At 41.3% G+C, this 21,786-nt stretch overlaps 1 protein-coding gene across 3 annotated transcripts in view; it reads right to left on the bottom strand.

The window, feature by feature from the left end:
* Positions 1 to 1,558: 1,558 nt before the first annotated feature.
* Positions 1,559 to 21,786, bottom strand: part of parvin (beta-parvin) — a 35,485-nt gene continuing 15,257 nt past the window's right edge. For all 3 annotated transcript variants that reach the window (XM_070527819.1, XM_070527818.1, XM_070527820.1), the window contains 7 exons: positions 17,077 to 17,192; positions 13,985 to 14,043; positions 11,420 to 11,439; positions 7,307 to 7,368; positions 7,154 to 7,222; positions 5,704 to 5,878; positions 1,559 to 2,017 (listed from right to left, as the gene is read on the bottom strand). In XM_070527819.1, the coding sequence (XP_070383920.1) occupies positions 1,944 to 2,017; positions 5,704 to 5,878; positions 7,154 to 7,222; positions 7,307 to 7,368; positions 11,420 to 11,439; positions 13,985 to 14,043; positions 17,077 to 17,192 (575 nt within the window). In that variant the 3' untranslated portion in view covers positions 1,559 to 1,943. The remainder of the gene's footprint in view (positions 2,018 to 5,703; positions 5,879 to 7,153; positions 7,223 to 7,306; positions 7,369 to 11,419; positions 11,440 to 13,984; positions 14,044 to 17,076; positions 17,193 to 21,786) is intronic.

The raw sequence follows: 21,786 nt of genomic DNA on the forward strand, positions 1-21,786 counted from the left end.
GTCATGCAAATGCACACCTCAGATTTCATAAGCATGTATACACAAGACAAGCCCTAAACTTGTCTACTTTCGTTTCCTGTATAAATGTTGTAAAACCTGCAAGTGTACTTGCAGCAGCATTTCTAGACTGCTGCTAACTTTAATATGATGCAGCAACTAGTATTTTGTCATCTACATTTGCAAGTGGAGGAGGTAACTGGAAATCACATGACAGATTGCATAGTACATTTCTTTGTGCTGTGACATCAAGGTGCATGTCAATGTGCCCAAGTGCGCAAAACAACTTGTGTATTTACTCTTTCGTATAGCAGTTTCAAACTGGTTTTCTGTTCTTATTGGTGTTGAGCAATTACTAAAGCATTCCCTTGTGACACCACATGCTCCAGCAAATGCACATTACTTATTTATCACGCATGTGAACACGTTAGGTGCTGATAGCACAAGCACCAAGAAAGACCTCATGAATGCATGTATAGCTATATATGGTCAATTGGAGTCGAAAAAAAAGTGAAGAAAAGCTCTTGAGGCCTATGTAATCTTGATGATGAGACGTCCTTTTTATCAGATTGGAAACTAAGAGCTCACGACTTACATGTTATAATCATAGACACCGGGCACATTACCGATTGCAAAGTTCTGAATAAGGCTGGGCAGGATACTGCATGTTAACAAACCTAATAAAAAACACCTTGTGTACCATTTCTACAAGATTCCTAGGAACAGCATATTGCTTTATACCAAGCACATCAGTGAAAGCGGCTTCTAGACCAGGTTACCTTAAAAAATAGTTGGTTGATCTCTCTTTCATAGGGATCACTCATAACATGAAAGTGAAACAACATTCCCCTGAGAAACTGTTTTGCATGCACCGGAGCACTGTGCTAATCTGCCAGAACCCACAGGCGTTCACAAACTAAAAGCGAAGCCGAAGGGGTTGTTCGTAAATCGCTCTGTGAACTTGTGGTCCGCTACTGTGAAACGCACACTATTTGCAGGTAGGCAGCTTTCTTCTAGCTTTGCTTGGCACATGGTGTCCTGTTGCCAAGCCGTTTTACTGAAGGTAGGAGCATTTTGGTCTGGCTCGGAAGCATCTTTTGCAGCTCGGTAACTGGCGATGCACTCAGCTTCACGAATACGTGAGGCACAGTTCATAGCGTGCGTCTGGTATGCACGTATGCATTGTGCTTCTCATGGGCATGTCTCTCACCAGTCCACCGTGGCCCGTTTCACATTTGCCTGCCGACGTCACTACCTTTCAGCTGCGCTTAAAGCAGCATCATTATTTGGTGCCGTTGTAAGTGAAGCAGTAGGCGGCAACCAGCCATTATAAGCTAATCCGATGTGGAAGAGAATCCACATGGCAAAACTTCGCTGTTACCGCACACCATCAGAGCACAAAGCTCAGAGAATGAAACAGACTGACAAAGTGGCACCATCTCACGGGGCGCCAGAAAAATAGCCTCCTCTTTTCGTGATGTTTGTACATGCGAGAATTCTCGGTAGAGCCCGACATAAACACTTTCATGTTTAAAAGAGAATTAAAAGAAACATGACCAAGTTTCTCAACAAGGAGAGGTGCAATTTATTGCGGACCAGCCTTCTACAATAACAGCAGAAGAAAGCATTGCAGGCACAATTAGCATCATCAGTGACTAAAGGCATGTAAATAAATAGCTTATTTTATCTTTGTCTGTTATGTACATATTTAGTTTTGCAACTTTCTTTGTGATTATATCATGGCAACTCTAAATCAACATGTTACATTTAAAACAAAAAACGAGTAATTCATTCGGTAGTCACTGCTTGGCATTGCTACAAACAATACTCATAAAAGGCACTTTAGAGTAAAAGCTTAATTGGTATTAAATGTTAAATGCAAGATGCTTGGCAGTGTGAAGTCTCCAGAGGCACAGAACCATCAGTTGCCTTCGGCCACAGACAGCTTACGTGTCTTTATACTTTGTGAACAGGTTGTACAGCACTCTCAAGGTAGACTTCAGGTCAGCATTTACCAAATCTGAAAAAAAGTAAGCAAAGTATGAAGTACAGATGTGGTAACCACTTAAGACTCCGAGTAGCCAGCCTGAACTACTCCAGGTTAGCATCCTAGTACCTTCTATAACGGGCATCCCAGATAACTTACAACACGTATAAAGAAACTGATGCCTGCTAGGTGGACAAAACCACCTGTTAGCAACTTCCTAAAGAATCTTTCAATATTTTTTACATTCTTGTTAAGTAGTTAGTAATTATTGAAGCTCTTTCTGAAGGTTGCTAACACAAAGGTGGTTTCATCCACCCAGATTTTGCTTTTCAAAACACCAGGTGTATTTCTCTCAGTCTCTTTGGGTGGAATTACTGCAATATACACCAAGAAAACAAAAACGAGTCAGGAATATTAAAGCTGTCACTATGGTGGCTGCAGGAGGATTCTGTCACTGATGTGGTTGACCGCAAGTTGATTTGTTATCAATATCTTTCTTTGGTAGCTATGACAACAAAATGGCTCGTACAGCTAGCAATATTATCTGTTTACCACACCTGTCTTGGGTGTTTTGTCTCCACATGATCACATCATTAAGCGCTGTAACCATGTTTCACAATGCCAGTCGCCAACCAGCCCTGCTTTCAGCGACAGTATCAGGATGTTAAACAGTGCAATCTAAGCACGAAGTGGTACTTGTGTTACAAGCCTCAAATTTGACTTCCTGCTTATGCTGTCATCATCCTTAGCGTAGTACAACCCCGTTTTCGCATTCCCAAGACTGCCCAGTGGGTCATGAGAGTCAGTGTAGTGGATGGTTCCAGATTGATTTTTGACTACCTGGGTAAATTTAATGTGCACCGAAAAATGGCCCATGAGTGTTTTATACCCTTTCTTGACACGCTAATATCCCTAATCCTCAACAAAAATGGCCAAATTCTATTACTGTAGAATCCTCCACAAAAACAATGTAGACAATATTTTAAAAGCATTTATTTATGCAAACCTCAATTGTTTATTGCAAAAATGAAGCCTGACAGCAGTATATAAAAGAAATCAGTATCGCTGACTAGAAGTGGAAAATTGCAAGAAAACTGAGTGTTGTAGACAAGCTGTGCTCCTCCTTTCCCATTTATTCCAGAAACGCGCAGACGAACGCAGCTTGACCATGGCATGGAAATGGCTATAGCACACTTTTCTTTGTCAACCCCTCGAGGTTTGGTGTGACTGCTGTGGGGTTGGTTGATATCTCAGTGGCTATATTTGTGTGTGTGTACGTATGTGTGTATATATATATACACACACACACACACACACACACACACACACACACACACACAAACACACACACACAAAGGCTACACACGTGCCAAATGTGAGCACATAGAATTGGACTCATGTTGGCTCCGCATGCAGACTGATGAAGTAGTGTCAGTAAGCGCAGCTCTGTTCTGTGTAAAAAGGAAAAAAAATGTGCAGATCCAATGCACATGTTGGCATTTACGTGAAGTGTGAACCTTTAGGGAAGCGGTAATTTAAACGTTTCACAACGGATGGCAATATGTGTGTGGCCAGTCTTGACCGATCCTGCAGAATGTGTCACTGCGACACAAGAGGTACACAATGTTCAAACGCAGAAGGATATGCACCACAATTTTGTGTGCATACACGTCATCACCATTCGTCCCTCAAAAAGCGTCACACACCACTTTCACCTTCGTGATGTCTCACACTGCGCATCCACTTGACTTGGCATTTGCATTTCAGTATATCTAGTGAGTGGTGTAGTAGATAAGCAGGAATATTTCATGAGATCAGAGCTGTGACCATTGTGGTGGATAAATATAAAGATTGCATGAGGTTGCTCGCTGCATACATAAACACAATATAAAAGTAAACACAGCAATCGTACACACGACCATTGCTTGTTGGATATATTAATAATCATTGTCATCACCATCATCTGCCTATTTTGTGTCCACTGCAAGACGAAGGCCTCTCCTAGCAATCTCCAATTATCCCTGTTCTGCACCAACCGATTCCGACTAGCGCCTCCAAATTTCCCAATTTCATCGCCCAACCTAGTCTTCTGCCATCCTCGACTGCGCTTCCCTCCTCTTGGCACCCATTCTCTAACCCTAATCGTCCACCAGCTATCTAACCTGTGCGTTAGATAACCTGCTCAACTCCATTTTTTTCTCTTAATGTCTTAGTGAGTTGGATATAATACACATCGCTAGACTGAAGCTTTGCATCGCATGTCTCCCAACATATGCGTTGGGCATGTTTATTTTTTTTGTTGCTTTTCCGCCCGCATCAATATGTGGCTGCTATGGCCGGGAATCACACCCCCAACCTCGTACTCAGCAATAGAATGCCACAGTCATTCAGCCACCATTGTGGGTCAAGCCAATTGATGGTTTACACGTCACTTGGGTGCAGATACTAATACCAAAATTACCAACCAATGTTGATAGTGAAATATTTTTACAACTTTCTTTTTGTAAGCAAACACTCAAAACTTGTGTGCCTGCATCTTGCATGAGTCAACAAAATGCACTACGCAAACAGAAAGGTCACCATGACTTTTGACTATAATAATAAAGCCTTTATTTTCCATCCCAAGGATGTGGGAGGGGGAGAGAAAAAGCTAGATATCCAACTTGACGGGCTCTCGCCTCCCCTAGCAAAGAGGAGACGAGAGCCCGTCTAGCAAAGGGGTATTAAATGCAAATGAACAAACAAACTAAAGTAAAGCTGACATTAGTGCAGAATTACTAATGAGTTGGTAGGTGATAAACACAGAAACAGCATTGATATTTTTAAAGACAGTTTCACTTGGCCTTTTAAAAGAATAACCTTGATATTCAACCCTAGGGAATGTAGAACAGAAAAATTGAATTACAATACAATTACAACGATAACAATACAACACAGTCATGAATGATGGCAAACTATCAGCAACAATGTTAAGGTGGTCTTGATTTGAACTAAGAAGACCAGCACATGGGGCCTGTAATTCGGAATTGTAGTTTGCGCTGGCGTGCAAGACTAACACTGTGATACACTTTTTTCAGGCTGCTTGCTCAAAGTGCAAGGAAATTTGGCGACTTCTTTGGGTTTATTTATTTATTTATTTAACATACTTTCAAAGCCTGAAGGCATTACAGAAAGGAGTGGGTGAAACTAACACCAACTCCTTTCTGGAGTTTGTGCCATTATGCATTCTGTCATTGTAACAATTGTACAAAAGTGCCCAAACTGAGGAAAATACGTAGAAGCACTGAATACCTTACACTGCTGAAAGAAATGCAGAGGCTTCAGGAATTTATCAGAAGCAACACCTACTACTATAACGTAGTCGAACATGGGATGTCTAGCACTAGACAAGCAGGGTTTCACATTAGCTATCGTTAATATAAGGCTAGTCACACTCAGAATTGTCAAGTTGCCATCCCAGAATTGGATTGATTTTAATGTCATACCAGTTTTCAGTAAGTTCTGAATTGAATAGAAATAACTTTAAATAGGAATAGGACCCACTTTAATATCAATAGAATTAAAGAAATGAAATCGACAACACCACTCCACAACCCTGGTCAAAGTGTGACAGGTGTCTTGTTGAGTGGCAGACACATTTGTAATCCATTAAAAAGGACAAAGGACAGTGAATCTGTTTGTTTGCTTCAACATCTCAGGAAGACGTGGACAAGACTAACCTTCTGGTCTTGCCTTGGGTTTTGGCAGACCGGCATCCGTCATAAGAGTAAATGAAAAGGACACATTGTGGACCTTCTGGTCAAATGTTGAAGGTGTTGGAAAAAATGAATAGAGGGGTACGAAGTACCCTTCGACCAGGCCCATGAGGAGAACCAGGTAGATGCCATCCTGAAACTAACAAAAAAGATAACTGTAAGCTTCTACACAAAAGTTGTAATGCGGTAATGGTTTTCTAGCAGGAAACAAATAGAGAACTACAGACAACTAGCGTATGGGTAGGCTAAAGGGAACACATATTATCAGAGTATAAAGGAATTTCTATCTGTGTGAAGTCTGGAAATAACAGCTTTGTGAAAGGCAGGTGCAAAAGATGGCACTGGGTCTTCTCTATGTACTGGCATAGCGCACTGACAGCACTTCTGCAGGCATCAGCATTTGCACCACCTGCCAAATGTTCGCTAGCTGCCTGCCTGTTCCCATTATCAATGGAAGTACCTATAGTTTTATAACATATGTTAGTAATGTCCATGATTGGGCTAGTTGTTATGCATCCTTCAAAATGTAACAGCATGACTTGTAACAAGAACCTAAACTGACACCTACTGGGTACGTAGGTTTACAGGAGAGTACAAGCGTGCAGTATAGGTGAGCAAGTGATTATTTTCATTGGTATTTGAAACTGTTATGCACTTCTTGCTTTTTCCTTTGTTCTTTGATCTCAATTTACATGCATATAGTTCTTGTTTGTAATAAAGTCTCAGTTGAAAGCCAGCCCTTGTATTTGTTTGCTCCTCAGTTTATGCCCATGTCCGAAGCCCCATCATTACATTCTGAATTAGACTTGTTATACTTAACAGAACCTAAAATTATCTGCATTTGAGTATAATATAGTATGAATAAAAAAAAAATCTTCCCCTAAACACAGAAACATTGACCTTTTATGCGAGTATATGACTCATCTACACGCCCACCACACTGTGGCTTATGGTATCACGAACATGCCACAGCAGATTAATGCTCCCAGAATTCCAGAGGCATTCCCTGCTGGCTACCACTTGTGTTCAGCGGTCCCGCGACAAGCTCAATCTTCTGTCACTGTAGTGGCAGCATAAAGTGCCCATTAAGCTGTAGTGAAATGTCTTAATTTAGTAAAGGACACTCATACTCAGTAGCAGCCTATCACTGTTCAAAGGGGGGGGTGCAATGTTGCTTTGGCCAAGAGTAAATGTGCACACCAAGCCAAAATGCCGTCATATACACATTCCCCATCATACCAACTGTTGTGTGCAATATGACCACTTCCATATATGCCAACAATGACAAAAGGAAAAGGGCACTTTCTATAGGTGCACACGCTTCACTGCACTGAATAAAACCTGTGTGCATCGAACTGTAACAATGGCAGCACAGAAGCTTTTCTGCTTCGACTGCGTCAGCGAAATCACGAACCTGTGTGTCCAAGTCCGAGACCTCGAGGTTGATCTTATTAAGGTGCTTGTTTACGAAGCTCATGAGTGACTGAAAGAGCAAATGGAAACACGTGCGCATGAAGCATTACAGAAATAAAGGCAGAACAAGAAGCTGCATACGTAGAAAACTAACCTTTTTCACAACTTGTAGTTTGTCCGGGGCATGGTCGAACAATGTATCAAAGGCATCTCGTTCTGCATAAAAAAAGCAAACTGTGTAAGCTCTTGGCATGGAATGTGGTTGCTTGTAGAGCAATGCATGGCATGGCATATAAAGGAATCTAAAAGGAATCAATCAATTAACCAACCAATGTTCATTAAACATATTTAGTTACAAAGAAAAATATATATAGAGACAAGACCCCAGAACTCCTCTTCCTCACGGAGTTGTATGAAGGGTCCATAGATTAACAAAGTATATGTTAAGACATTGCTATAAAGACCATACAAAGCAGGTACATAAGTAAAACAGTCATTAAAGATAGAACATATTAGGTAGTACAAGTAAAAGAAGACAGCACGCAAACAATAACAAATGACACTCTAACACTCTTGTAAGTTGACTACAAGGCACATGAAGCAATCAGGAAATGATCACGCGAAGTAGGTACACAAGGAAAACAGTAATTTACAACAGAACATAATAAAAAGTATGTGTCATGAAAAACAGCAAAGAAGCAAAGCTTTAACTTTAGAAAGTTGCAAAAGGTTATGTAAAGCAATCAGAAAAACTCGAATCAGTAGTGAGTTGCAGCTAGAAACACACATGGTTGCAAATGTATTGAGCATTACTGGGATTAAAGTTCAAGTGTATGAAGAATTTGAACGCGCAAAACGATGCTATTGATCTGATACCGTGCGGTAGTTTGTTCCAAGTTTGGCTGCAGCAAATGAAATCAAAAAGAAACCATAATTTGTTTGAATGGCTGGTTACTAGAGAGTTCGCTGAAGTTGATCATGTTCGATACGGAGCTAGAGGACTGGTGAGCTTTACTGAAGAACAATTAACTACAAGATGATATTTGTAGGTTAGAACTAAGATGTAAAAGTCAGTGCATGACTTCACGGACTGAATGCCTAATAGTGAATATGCAAATGATGATGAATCACATCTAAAAAAAAAGCATTGCATGCTGTGCAGAACACTGTGCCATTTGTAGTTGATTTAATGTTATACGTTAGGCTAGTACATAAACTATGACTGTGCAAGTGATATGAATGTGAATGAAAGAGTGATATAATAATAAGAGTGCTTTTAATGAAAGCAGATGCCTCAGCTTATAAAGAATTTTTTTTGTACATTTTTAGTAATTTCGTGCATATGCACGTAGCGTGACAGCTGTGAGTCAAGGTAGATGCCAAGAAATTTAGTCTGTTATTATTTGCAGCACGTTATGATTAAATAAGACACAGTTGGTATTAAGTAATCTCATGTTTTTAGAAATACAAAATTGAACTAGAAAGCTAGGAATACACTGCAACTACAGTAATTTGTAGTATATTTGCATTACTTAAGCTAGCAAAACTTGAGTTGAGTCTCAGGTGTTGTAGCTACATGCATTTCAGTTGGAAAAAAAAAAACACAGTAGTTCTAAACAGAAAAGCAAGGAAGATGGTTAAAACAAATGAAACTCCCCCATCCTGCCTAAAACTTATGAAAATCTGATGCCCAAATGCAAATTTTAAGTTATGCATTGCACTGTTGAACACTGTCACTTGCAAAAGCTCTTCCTTGCACCCCATTCTGGCAGTACCAGTGCATACTGTAGCATGATTTACACATGCTTTGCTTTGGCAGGGGGCATGTAGGCAGTTCCCATTTCGTTTGCTCAATTGTTACTTCGCACATAGTTGGCATCATTCTAGTTCAAATCATGACTTGCCTAGTGTGCTTTGTAAACAAATGCATAGCTGAACATCAAAGTTTTTGTGAGTTTACAAGTGTGCTGTTCTCTATTGCGATGGCTGAAATGGAGTTCTCTGGCGATTACTTTGTGTATACTAGTTGGATGAGCACCACTGTCTTCGAGAAGCCTCTCATTTGATTCGCATCACTGATGCTTGCAGTGCTATGGCCAGCTGGTAATGTACAAAGCGTTCCACTGTTAACACATAAGCATGGCTCCAGCTCTATGCCACAGAAGCTTTAAGTGCCAACTGAAGTAGTCCTGCAACTCCAATGCAGTGCGAAGGGACGAGATGCAAAACTAACAGCACCTGCATCATGTTTTCTGCTACCAAGCACAGGAAGTGCTGTAAAAAGGGTAGTGCTTCGAGGCATACAGTGAAGTGACATTTGCTCACTCCCTTCTGGTGGTTAGATGTCATAAATCAAAGATGTCGTATATCACAGTCGATGGCTAGATGTCGTAACACCTCTGGAAAGTGACAGCACATTGCTATTGAACCAAAACAAATATGCCAAGCTTCCACTGCTGTTTTGGAACCCACGCCTCTGAAACTGACACCATGGCACAGGCTATTCTGCTGTTCATGTTTATGCAATGCACACAGTCTGCTCCAGGTGGACCCCACGGCTCACAGCTCAAGCCATGCACCTGTGTGTATGTGGACAGAGGACTGCCCTGTACTGCTAACAGAGCAACTTGGCTTTCAGCTCAGGCAGATGCATTTTGTGCTTGTCGTCTCAAATGGCTTGAACTGACTGCAGTCTGCATGCCCCTGTGCTTTACTACTGTATCATGCCAGTTTCATATCCAAGCCAAACATTTTTTGAACAGTCATAGCCATACAAGATGTCACAGCCATTGTGTGGCTAAAAAGTTTGCACCAAGGCCTCTAATAGTACTTGTTTAAGTGAATTTCAATGCTTGTAGAGTGGGATTGCATTGGGAGTAGGGACTGCAATGCAGCTTTGTGTCAGAGGCACTCTACTACGTTACTCCACTTTATTTTAATCACATTGCTGTCCCCTTGGAGTTTGAATCTAGTGAGTTTCCACTGTATTTGGTTAGGCCGCAATGTTAAATTACATTTTGGAATGCCCAATTGGTTATTGTCATGATGAGTGGAGGCCTTGCATACACAATGTATCACCAATGTTTCACCACAATGTATCACCAATGATCGTTTTTACTGTTGCATTTGTATTTCTGCAGCAGTAATGAGCAGCATCACAAATACAGTACACTCATTACAACAGACCCGCATACAACAGACTTGGATATTGGATAGAGGCAATTTTTGTAAAAATCGGGCGTACAAAGAGCACTTTTGCCATGTCGACACTGGCTGGCAATTGACTTGTGATGGTCAGCCGATGATCGCAGCTCAATATCTCGCGTGCAAGGGAGGGAGGACAGCGGGGCAGAAGTGCGCCGTCTTTTGCACGCGCAACACGGAGGTGAGGCGAGGGAAAGAAGGGGAGAGGTCTACTACATTGGCTGCTGTAAACAGTGTGGTCGCATGGGCACCATATCCTGAAAGCGATCTGCGATGTGGACAAAGTGTGTGCCTTCACGGACCTAATCTTTAAAACGATCTGCGATGTGGACAAAGTGTGCTCAGTGCCGGTAGCTTTGTTTGTGCTGTGCTCTCGACATTTAGTTCGCGTCGAAGCGAAACTGCATGAAGGTCAATTCACTTGTTGCTGCTACCACGCTTATCTTGCTTAACTTGCTATCGCAATCGATGCTTCGCCTTTTGGGCGAAACTGTGACTTTCTTGTTTGCTTTTTTTACTTTGGACATTTGTAACTCACTCCTTGCAATAAAGTTGTTAGACATCGCGACGAGAATTTCAGAAGTGAGGAGTCTCGGATATTACAGACTTGGGATAAAATGGACGTTTTTTTGTCGAATTATCAGGGTCCGTTGTAATGCGAGTCTACTGTGCTACTAACTGCATCTGCTTGGGACTATGAAACATTAGATCAGAGAAGAAAGACTGCTTTGTATCGGAAAATAAATTTTCGCCCCTAATAATCTTATGCTGTCAGTGAAGAGAATAATGTACGCTCTACTGATTTAATGTTTAAATTTAGCGTCCATTTAACTTCCAAAAACACATCAGCAAACATTGGATTCCATTTACTGTTTTTATCATTCACAGTACCAATCACAGAAGAGAGTAATACTCATAAAGTAACATAGAGTAGAAAACTGGTTGAAATACATTTAAGAAACTGTTATCCCTTGACGAAAGTATCAATAAATAGATGCACTTACAATATTGTTTACTCCTTAATGACAAAACCACAAATGTGGAAATGCTGGTTGCCACTTACCAACTCTCATGCCAAGGTCACTGAAATAAAGAATAAGACGCTGTAAGTGTAAGTGAATGGCACAAGAATTATAGTAGTTTACAAATGAAATGGGAACAGGACATTGATACATGCATATTGCGTTCACGTAACAATATTATAAAATACAGCACTATTTGTAATAACTCAAGTGTGAGATTTCTGATGGTACTTATTTTGTCGCAAAGGATAATTTAGATTCAAATTAGGTGAATAAGCCAAAACCATGGAATCTAAGCCAACATAGTGAAATAGGAAATGAAAGAATGCACTCTAGGAAGTCTCAAGTTCATGTTTAATCTGTCCATGGTAGTACACTATGATGCCTCTGTACACAATCACAAGGTTGCTCATTAACTTTTCAAATTGAACATTGCGTTCTTCCATTTGGTGACATTCACGAGCAGCAACATAATGTATGGAGCTGTCACTAATATAAAAACATCACAAAAATCCCAAAGCTATAGGGAAAAGGCTAAATGATTATGGCAAATGCTACGAGGAGCTACTTTACATGTTTACCACATTCTTCTGATAAGGTAACGGTTGCCCATTAGTATCCTGTTTGCCGAGATTCACAAGGTTCTGCAAAATTCAAACAATCTATGTTGCTAGGACTTCAGATCAATTTGAGCTCACGAACGAATAAAAGCAATGTCCTAGATACACTTAGGGCACAGAACACCATCGCTTAGATGCCCAAAAGACACCGAAGGTTACTGCGCACATACATAAAATGTGAACTGCATTTTTGGGTTTTCCCTTCATCTGATTAAGCTCAATGTTTAAGAATATCAACAGACTTCAGGTTTACGCCACTGGCTATTCTAAGCCACTAAACATTGAGCAAAACTGCAATCTGATGTAAAGTCCCCCAAGGGTATGAAACAGTGTTGTAAACAACAAAAACTGCATGGCAGAGACAGATTACAATAGCAGCAGCATGGTGACGACACTCTGTTTACTGATATACAAGAGTGCAAAAAAGCCATTCTTGCAGAGGAACTATGAAAATGAGTGCTCTGCTGAAAGCTGCACTGAAAATTACTGGTGCACCTCACACTAGCTATGCTGCAAGAGCATACTGAAGCAGGACCACATTAAAGCCCTTGCTCTCTGCTTTAAGGCAAAAATTCTTCCACAATAGAAGCTTCTACATATCCTCAATGAGACACTTCTATGTATTCTCAACGAGGCAACATAGTACACAACGTTGCCTTTGTCCACAACAGTTTTGCATACTGTGGCCTCCAAAATACAAACACAGATGGTGCTGCTTTCAAGAGTTTGAAGCTAAACATTTCGACAGAATTGCCTGTCTGGTTGGGAAATTGATTAGGACTTGAGGCTGACTCCAGCCGAATAACTGAATTTTATTAGCCCGACGTTTCGGAGCCCATTCGGCTCCTCCTTCAGGGGGTTGTTCTTCAGGGGTGGTGGTGTGCCGCCTTTAAAGCGTTTTTCGCAAAGAAAGGAAGGGGGAGCACGGGAGGTGGGGAGAAGAGTTTGCACCATGCACAAAAGCCTGTGCAAGCTGAACTCATAACTGCTGTGACGGTAAAAGTGCACTAATCCAAGCTTATGCCATTAGTGAACGTAGCAGCACATATGAAACGGAGGGTGTCTTATATAATGAATTAGCAGTCATTCCTTAAACTTCCTTACAATTTGCCTCAGCCTCCACAAACCCTAGGTAAAAAGATGGCTGTTCCTCTTTTTTGTCCCAGTCGCTCTTATCTGGAATCACATGATTGAAACCTCTCAATCCTAAAGTACCAGTACACAATGGGAAAAATGTTAATTTGTTCAATATGAAGTTGTTCGGCGTCAAACAAGAAAAGTACCATGCAGGCCTCGCACACTTAGGTAGACAAAATTTTATTGCATCATTCTAATTTGAATAGCATTACTTCATCTGTTTTCGCAAAATCCAAGTGTTTTTGGCAAGATACTTCTTGCGGGCTGTTTCTTTCAGGCTCAATAGAGATGAACACCTGCAAAAAGGTGTGATTTGTAAAGTGCTTTCACAGCTGGTATTCAGCAGTGTGAAAGGTGGTGTATGTATGTACTCAGGCCTCCAAAGTTTTCACAACATCAATTGGAAGCTTAGTACCTAACCCAGCAACTAAAAGCTGGATACCAGCTATGGTACTTCTGTTTAAGATTTGGCTACTGCGTTTCTGTAGGCAATTGAATCTTTCAGTTCAACTGACTCAATTTATGATTCCATGATTTAATTAAGCTTTAATGAGGATTTGACTAAGTAAACACGCAGCTAAATTTTTAATATAAGAATACTATAATTGCAAAATGCAAAAAAGGATAATTAATAAATGCTTGTCAATTACCACACTTTCTGGTGCAAAAGATGTGTCTATATACAAAAATGGTGTGACATATATGCATCAAATGTGATCAGGGACTCTGTAGGCACTAGACTGCTTCAGCTGAAGCAGTACGAAGTTAATTTGGACATAACTAGGAGAAGCCTTTGGATTATAATGTGAATGAAGATGACGTCAATGATCATGCAGTTTTTGTGCTTACTCATATGTTGACGTCAGCTCTTCTTGAACAGTCCTAGGGTGCAGGATTCCATTGCGTTTCTGCAATCATTCAAATGCATAGCGAAAAAAAAAAACGTAAGGATATGTGATAAAGAAATGCAGATACGGGATGACCATCTCTAGATGTGAATTTGCAGTTTTATTATATGTCTGGATGACAAAAATTGGTTTCTTGATTCCAAAGTAAATAAAGTGCCATCACTGCCACTACCTGTATGTTTATGTGTCTTGTATATTTGCACTGCAAAAACTCAGTGTTTAAGAACAATGTACCAACTAGCCTGTGAATGAGGATTCTTTTGGAGAAGGAATAAATGCTGTCCTGCTTGCCACAAGGGCCACAAGGAAAGTTACTTTAACACAAACAGGACCAGAGCGAAAAAATTCATTATAACATTGCTCTGATGGATTTCCTTATAATTTTGCGTATTTCATGAGCAATACAACAGCAATGAAAATAAATCTGTGTTTGTTGTTAGAATAGATCAGGTAAATTGTATTCAGTAATTTGGAAACACACAAAAATTAGCCTTAAAGGTAAACTAAAGAGTTGAGGTAGGCAAATGTAAATTTTTAAAATTACAAACAGAATACAAATAGTAAATATCGAATCTCAAATCGAATATAGAACAGCCAAATGCAGACACATGCATTTACAGCATGAGTATTTATTATTAGGTACCATGCCTGTGGTGACTTATAATAAAGACAGCTAACCATCAGTGACATGCTTTCAACACAAGATCACCAACTGTCACTAAAAAAACTGCATGAACAGCTTCTCAGCAACTTTAGAGCCTGGCTGCACACAAGCTAAGAATGGCTGCTATATGATCTCGTCTTCAAAAATGCTAAAGATGTAGTTGCTGAAAAGTTCAAAGTTGTGTAAAAAGGAAAAAAAGAGAGAAAACCTACTAAAGGACCTGTGCGCTGTACGCACATGTAGAACACCCATTACAAGCAAACATCACAGGTTGTAGCATAAAAGATAGAAACAGCTATCTGACAAGACTGACAAAACGCCAAGCAGACTCCGAACAAAAATCACCGTTACCGTGTAGGCTCTCGCCACGAAATCGGAAACAAAGCTTGCATTGCTTCGAAGAATTTAATTGTTCCTCATTTCTGATAATTTCTGATACTTTGTTTAGCAGACGGAAAGCAGTAACGAGATTTTAATGTCTGGGTGCTGCGAAAATTTGGCTAGTTTAAAATATTTGAAAATAGCAAACAGTTCTTTTTTGAATATGAATAGTTAGTGCATAGTATTTGACTTGCACTTGGAAGCTTGAACATTGATCACTGCTAATAAAGTCAATAACAGTTCTGAAATGCTGGCCAGATCAACCTTGCCATAAGCAGGGGCCCATGTATGAACCAGACGACGAACACAAGCTAAAGGTGATGGTCAACAACACTTCGATGTTTACCCACCAGCTAACTGCGGCATGATAGATTTTGGAAGCATCTGCTCAGAGCTAGCTCGCTGCCTATGAATGAATGTTACACTCCATTCAAAACTGCACACGAACACCCTGGAAATGTTTCGTGACTTTTCCTATAAAAAGAAGAATTCAACAAATTTCAGTGATCCAGGCGGCTCTGAATTCCTTTACAGTGACAGCAGCAGGCTCTCCCAATGAATGCTGTCATCTGCTCAAGAACTCCTTTGAGATGCAGAATACACTGTCTTTGACCACTAAAGCTGTGGCTTCCAAAAACATGTGCACAGATGCTGCCACTACCTGAAAGCTGTGTCATGCATAAACGCCTACTCAAATTACCGTTTAGGAAGGAGGTGTGATAGGTAAGTGTGAAGCGCATCCAAATGCACATTGCTGCAGTGGAAATGGCAATGGCAGGGAAAATTTCGCTTTTGCAAATGCCCAAAATTCGCAATGTAAAAGCAGTGCAGAACGCCGTGGTGTGCAAAGAAAAAAAGAAGGCACGTGGTGACAGAAGTACAGACATGGGCATTCATTATCAAGTGAATTTTAGTCAGTGCTTGCATTCGAACATCTTTCCTCTAATCACGTACCTATCTTCTTCACAAACTTTGGTGCTTTGCACTGCTTTTACATTGTGAACTTCGTCCTAAATGGCTATCTTGATTCCATGCCATATGGTGAGGTTGAGCAGGTGTCCCGACGGCAACAACACCAGTAATGAAAGGACTGACAGAACGACATCAAAAAACCCATTCTCAGCTTGTCTCTGTCACAGAAAAAAAAGCAATAAAAGTTTAGTGGGGTGAAAATATTGTTAAATACACTGCGTAAGAATGATCAACTGGGCGAGTGGGTTAAGTTGTCATAATGAAAAGATGGAATGCATGTGGCTGTGATCCTGATTTTCAAAATGCGACCATCATGGCTAGGCATCTAATCGGACGTTTTGCAAAATCCCTGAGGCCTTCCACATCAAAAGAAAAGGCACAGCACATTCTAGCCAGGCATCGGTACCACTTTGTTATAAAGAGTTTATATTCCTTAGAAACACTAACCATGTTCCTTGAACAGTTTCCATTCATTGTTATACTACCATGTGACCTCTCCTATACCTATCACGATTTTATATATTCTGATTTCTTTCCAAAAAAGACTAGCAGTGAATAAGGGCTCACGTCATCATCTTTTCTTAGTATACCTGTCTTGTTAGTGGTCCTTTTTTCCAGCATGAAATTCACATCAGTGCTGTGGCTTGGATAAAATGTTTGCCAGGAAATTCGTCATTAAACTTTGAGGTTACATGTATACAGACTGCACAGAGGGGTTGTGGTGGTCACTGCAGTGAAAGATTTTGGATTAGCTTTGACTAACCGGAATCCTTTAACGTGCACTTAAACCTAAGCATACAAGCAATCATGCATGGCACGACTCCCGAAATGCAGCCACTGCGTTAACTCACTCTCTCTACATATAATCAATCTAGGTTAGGAATTGCATGCAGAGTCTAAACACACAGATGTACGCTGTGTTTAAGCAATGGCTTAAGCTGATTTCATGCTTTTTAGCGTCCCTGTAAATGAGAAAGATGATTTTTTAAAATGTGATCAAACATTCCCATTCTTACCTGAACAACAACAACATTCACGACCACGTTTTCAGGGAGCCTGACTGGTGCTCTGAAGTGCCGAGCCAGCGCGACCAACAGGTGAATGATGGACACCACATTCTTTTGGTGAATGCCTGAGAACAGAGATGAGCTTTAGTAAGTGGTGATTTACTGAAACATGTATAAACTCCAAGAAATTATAAAAAGAAAAACCTATGTACTTCTGGCACAAAAGTTGTACTCTAATAAAGCCGAGAAAGAAAGCAAACAGCTTACATAGCAGCAATTTACAAAAACAGCAAACCTAGCCTTGAAAACCACAATCACGCCTTTGCTCCAAACTTTCCCCCCAACTCTGCCAAATAGACCATGCTACCTACCACTTAAGTCTTTAATCAAACTAAGTATAATGGGTAGTACATAATAACTGAAGTAATCTTGGCCAAACTGCAAGGCTGGTTATAGTGTCATTTTTCTTTATCAGTCTTTCAGTCTTTAAAAAGCATCAAAGCAGACGAAACATGCCCCTGGTCGTTATCAGATACGATTTAAGCTGCACCATGTCATCTCCAAGATTTTTCAGCACTTCACAGGCATTTGCAGGCAATGCATAATCTCGGAGGTCGTGCTGAGGAATCATATGTTCAGAGTCGTGTCACTTCTGAGCAAGCAGTAATGGCGACATTCTTTTTAATAATTTAAAGGTTACAGGGTCACCATCAAATAGTCATCTTGATCATCAGCCTGTTTTATGTCCACTGCTGTATGAAGGCCTTTCCCAGTGATCTCAAATTACCTGCAAATTTCCTTATTGATCACACCACCTAATTCTCTGCCGTTCTCGACTGCATTTCTCTTGGCAGCCATACTGTAATTACTATAACAGACCACCAGTTATACAGCCTAGAGATTCATGGCCTGCCCTGCTCCATTTTTTCCCTCATATCTCCTTCAGGTGCTGCAGCAGCATTGCCAACCTTCCAAACCAGTTAACCACTATCTCACACCGAAAAATTCTCTAGATTTCCCATTATTTCTGCAATATGTGGTTGGTTCAGTTTGGCGATTTGATTTCAGGCAATATACTCTTATTTGTTTCGTGAAAATAGGCTGCAAACCTTATAGTTTCAATTTAGTTCTAAGCTCATTGTGACAATAAATAATGAAGTCACTAGACCCTGACATAATGTCAAAGTAAAAGTTTCTATGCTAACAACACAACCTCCTGCGTCAAGTCATATTCACAGAAGACATTAGCACACATTACTTTGTTGTCATTTCCAGAAATTCTGGACATTGTCCTTGAGGCCATCTGTTGAACATCACCGCAATTTTGAAATAATATTTCAACAGGCCATTAGGATTTCAACAACTTTCAGTTAGCAATGTTGAGAAGGTATGCCCTTTTAATATAATGTGTAATGACAGCACTTATTCATAACCTTGTGGCTGCATTAAAGCAGTTTTAAAGGGACTCCGAAACTATTTTGATGATTTTGTACAAACATACTGAATTGTTAGGCTAGGTCATTCTGATCATTGGGCAACACACTTAATTGCTCCATGTGAAGTGTGTAATTTTTTATAAGGTTTTAAAAAATGTACATCACTACTAATCCCAGCAGCACTGCTTCCCTGACCCCAAGTTTTCAGCCACCCCATCCCAATTGGTGTGTTTGGCCCGAATGGCATCAATTGGGTGAGGTTGGCTACCCAGGTCCCATCTTCAATAATTTTTCCAACTTTAAGCAAACAAAGTCTGTTCATTATAGTTGGAATGTTGGTTAATTTGTTTCTATAAAAAATTTTAGGGGATGAGAATACATAAGGACAGCTTATCCCTACATGCAAGCACTTAAGGCACACAGCAAGTGTCGTCTGCGTGTGTTACAATGTTCTCCATGTTCACTCGAGCTGCATGGTCAGTGTTGGTCTCGAGCTTTCTTTTCACGAGCAACATGGATCGCCCTTTTATGCTGTGAGAAGCAATTATATCGAACGGAAACATGTCAAGCTGCGACATTGTGCCCCTGTGCAAGGCAACATGCGAGCGAAGTGGTTGCAGCACATCAGGCTGTCAGTACCCAATCAGCACCAGCATCTGCGCGCTTGCAGCTGACACTTCACGATGAAGGATTATTGCCACAATAGACCTTGGCGTGTCCAGTATTCGGGTAAATGCAAGCGCAAGTGAACTAGGTGTTTTACGGGATGAGTGGAAGTCCAAACGTGAACTGCCTGCATGGTACAGCCATCTGGTGACACAGAGCTAATATAGCAGTCACCAGGCGTATTCTATTTTGCTGCTGGTGTAAGTTTTTGGCAGAAGTGTGATCGTGAACACTTCTTTTCAAATGTTTCAAATGTTTTACACTTGTTCACAGCAATATTAACTCTGTGTTTGGGGGGGGGGGGGGGGGGGCTAAGATCTGGCTATCAGGCCGCTAACGTATGTTTACATTAAAGCTCTTTCATCACAGCAGTAGTAGTATGGAGGGGCCTTTGCCAAGCTATCAAAACAACCAGCTCGCCACCAGTTATGGGAATGCCAGACACGGTTGGCACTATGACAGGATGCTCGCAATGTATGCAGCTTGGATAGCTCTTGGCGGGGATCAACAGCCAGGTGGCTAGTGGAGAAGCTGGATAGACAACTGGAAGTAGATGACATGACGTCAGATCATGATGCAGAGCCAGTGGAGGCTCAGCTCAGCCGTGATCACTAAACGAATGAGTTGAGGAGAAAAAGCATGGCTATGGAGGAGAGTAGCTTGTAATCATCTGTAGCTCTCTTTAAGGCAAACTGCATCGAAATTTCACTTGGGCTAAATTGACCATAAATGCTGAGTGTGTACTCTAAAAGTAATCTTTGCAAAGCTGCAAGGCTGGTAATTGTTTAATTTCGATATTAGCAGCTATTAAATAGTGCCTATGCTGATGACGCGTGCACCTGGCGGCAAATCGGCAGGTGCAAAGCAGATATGGCAAATATTGAAGAACCGTATGCAACTGTTGATCTCTCAGTTGCACCACACTGTGCCTAGGCGGCCAGGCGCATTGCTTGCTCATCATTTAAAAGTTGACAGGCGTCTCTCTCGGCGTGCGTCCACCCTGTTGCATCGTGATTTGAGCCGCTGCAAAAATGATGCTGTGTTGTGTGGCCATTAGGCGCTTGAATACATACTCAAACATGAGCAATGGCTGTGCAGCATACCATGCTGAGTAGATGAGGGCCAAAGACATCTTTACTGTCCCAGCTTTCACAGTGAAAGTGTGCGCCTCGGCATAACAGGCAGTAGTGACACAGACCAGCCAACGTGCACAATCCAGGCAGCCTTCTGAAGTATTATCTTTTTAAGTGTTGCCCACTGAGTTATGTTTGTGGCCTTCTGTGAACTCAGACACCCGAAGGGACAATGTGCAAGATTCCTGGACATGTGTCCCAAACTGTTTTGCACCGAGAGCAAAGCGCTAAGATTAAAGAGAACCTGATTAAAAAATGGCTGTGGCTTAGGTAAGGTTAAGCCCAGGATGCGAAGCATACTAGCCTTTATTTTAGTTGTTGAACCACTGTTTAGCCTGGTGAACTGCTGTTGCTTGGCTATATTTGGTTCGGCTAGACGAAGAAACAACTCATGCATTACTTCTTCGCCTTCAAGAGTGGAACGCGACAGCGTTCCCGTCGACCCGCCAAGGGGTGTAAGACAATGGGCTACAGGGCAGCGACTACGCGTCCCGCATTGGACGCGGTGAGCGTCGAGCAAAGCAGCGTTCGGCGCGGCAACGAAATGTGCGCCTGAGCAAGAGACGCACGCCTTAGAAACAGCGCGTTTCTAAGGCAACACCGCATTCACTAGAGGCGCTTTTGTACCGCTTTGAAGCGTTGTACTCGTGGCTCAGTGGTAGCGTCTCCGTCCCACACTCCGGAGACCCTGGTTCGATTCCCACCCAGCCCGTCTTGCAAGAGTTGAGCCAAAGCCACTTCTCCTCTGTCGTGACGTCACGGTGTCACGTGATTTCATGGTCACCGCCGCGCCTGAGGAGCTGGGTTGAGCCCTCGTAATATGCTTCGCATAAAAATTGCAAGAAAAATGGGGACCGGACCTCCCTTACAGAATGCAACTGTGTCAAAGCAGTGCTCCACCTCCCGATACTAATGTAAAATATGTGAATTGTTTTTGCATGCCATGTTATGATGTAGCACTAAGGTATACAGGTAAGTGTTGTCTTTCCTACAAAGCAAGACTCTCAAACAAATGACCACTAGGATTCTGTCCATGGTTGCTTTGCCTATGGGCATCTGCCAGTAACATTTAGTACAGCTGTGCATGGTTGGCTGTTTAGCACCATGATAGATTAAGAGCTAGGGCTCATGTGTCCACTGTCACAGATTTTTGCTCATGCCCCTTTGTTTTACATTACAGCATATGTTTGTTTTGCCGGTTACAAAGAAGTATTTTATTCGAGTGCACAGCAACCAACAGCACGGCCATCGACAACACATTTATCAACATCTCATTCAATTGTACATAAACTATTGACTAGTATGCAACACAACTTCAAGACCTAACTTCAATAAATTACCCATTTACAGAAAGAAGCATGGAAGCATTGCTGTGTTAGTCATGCAGCTCACACTCAAGGTTATTTCATTCAGTCTAGAATTATCCACACTGACATCTTGTATAACTGTAGGTTGCTACACTGTTGAAGATTTTCGTTGCCTGC

The sequence above is a fragment of the Dermacentor albipictus genome, chromosome 10 (genome assembly GCF_038994185.2).
Source record: "Dermacentor albipictus isolate Rhodes 1998 colony chromosome 10, USDA_Dalb.pri_finalv2, whole genome shotgun sequence".
Taxonomy (NCBI): domain Eukaryota; kingdom Metazoa; phylum Arthropoda; class Arachnida; order Ixodida; family Ixodidae; genus Dermacentor; species Dermacentor albipictus.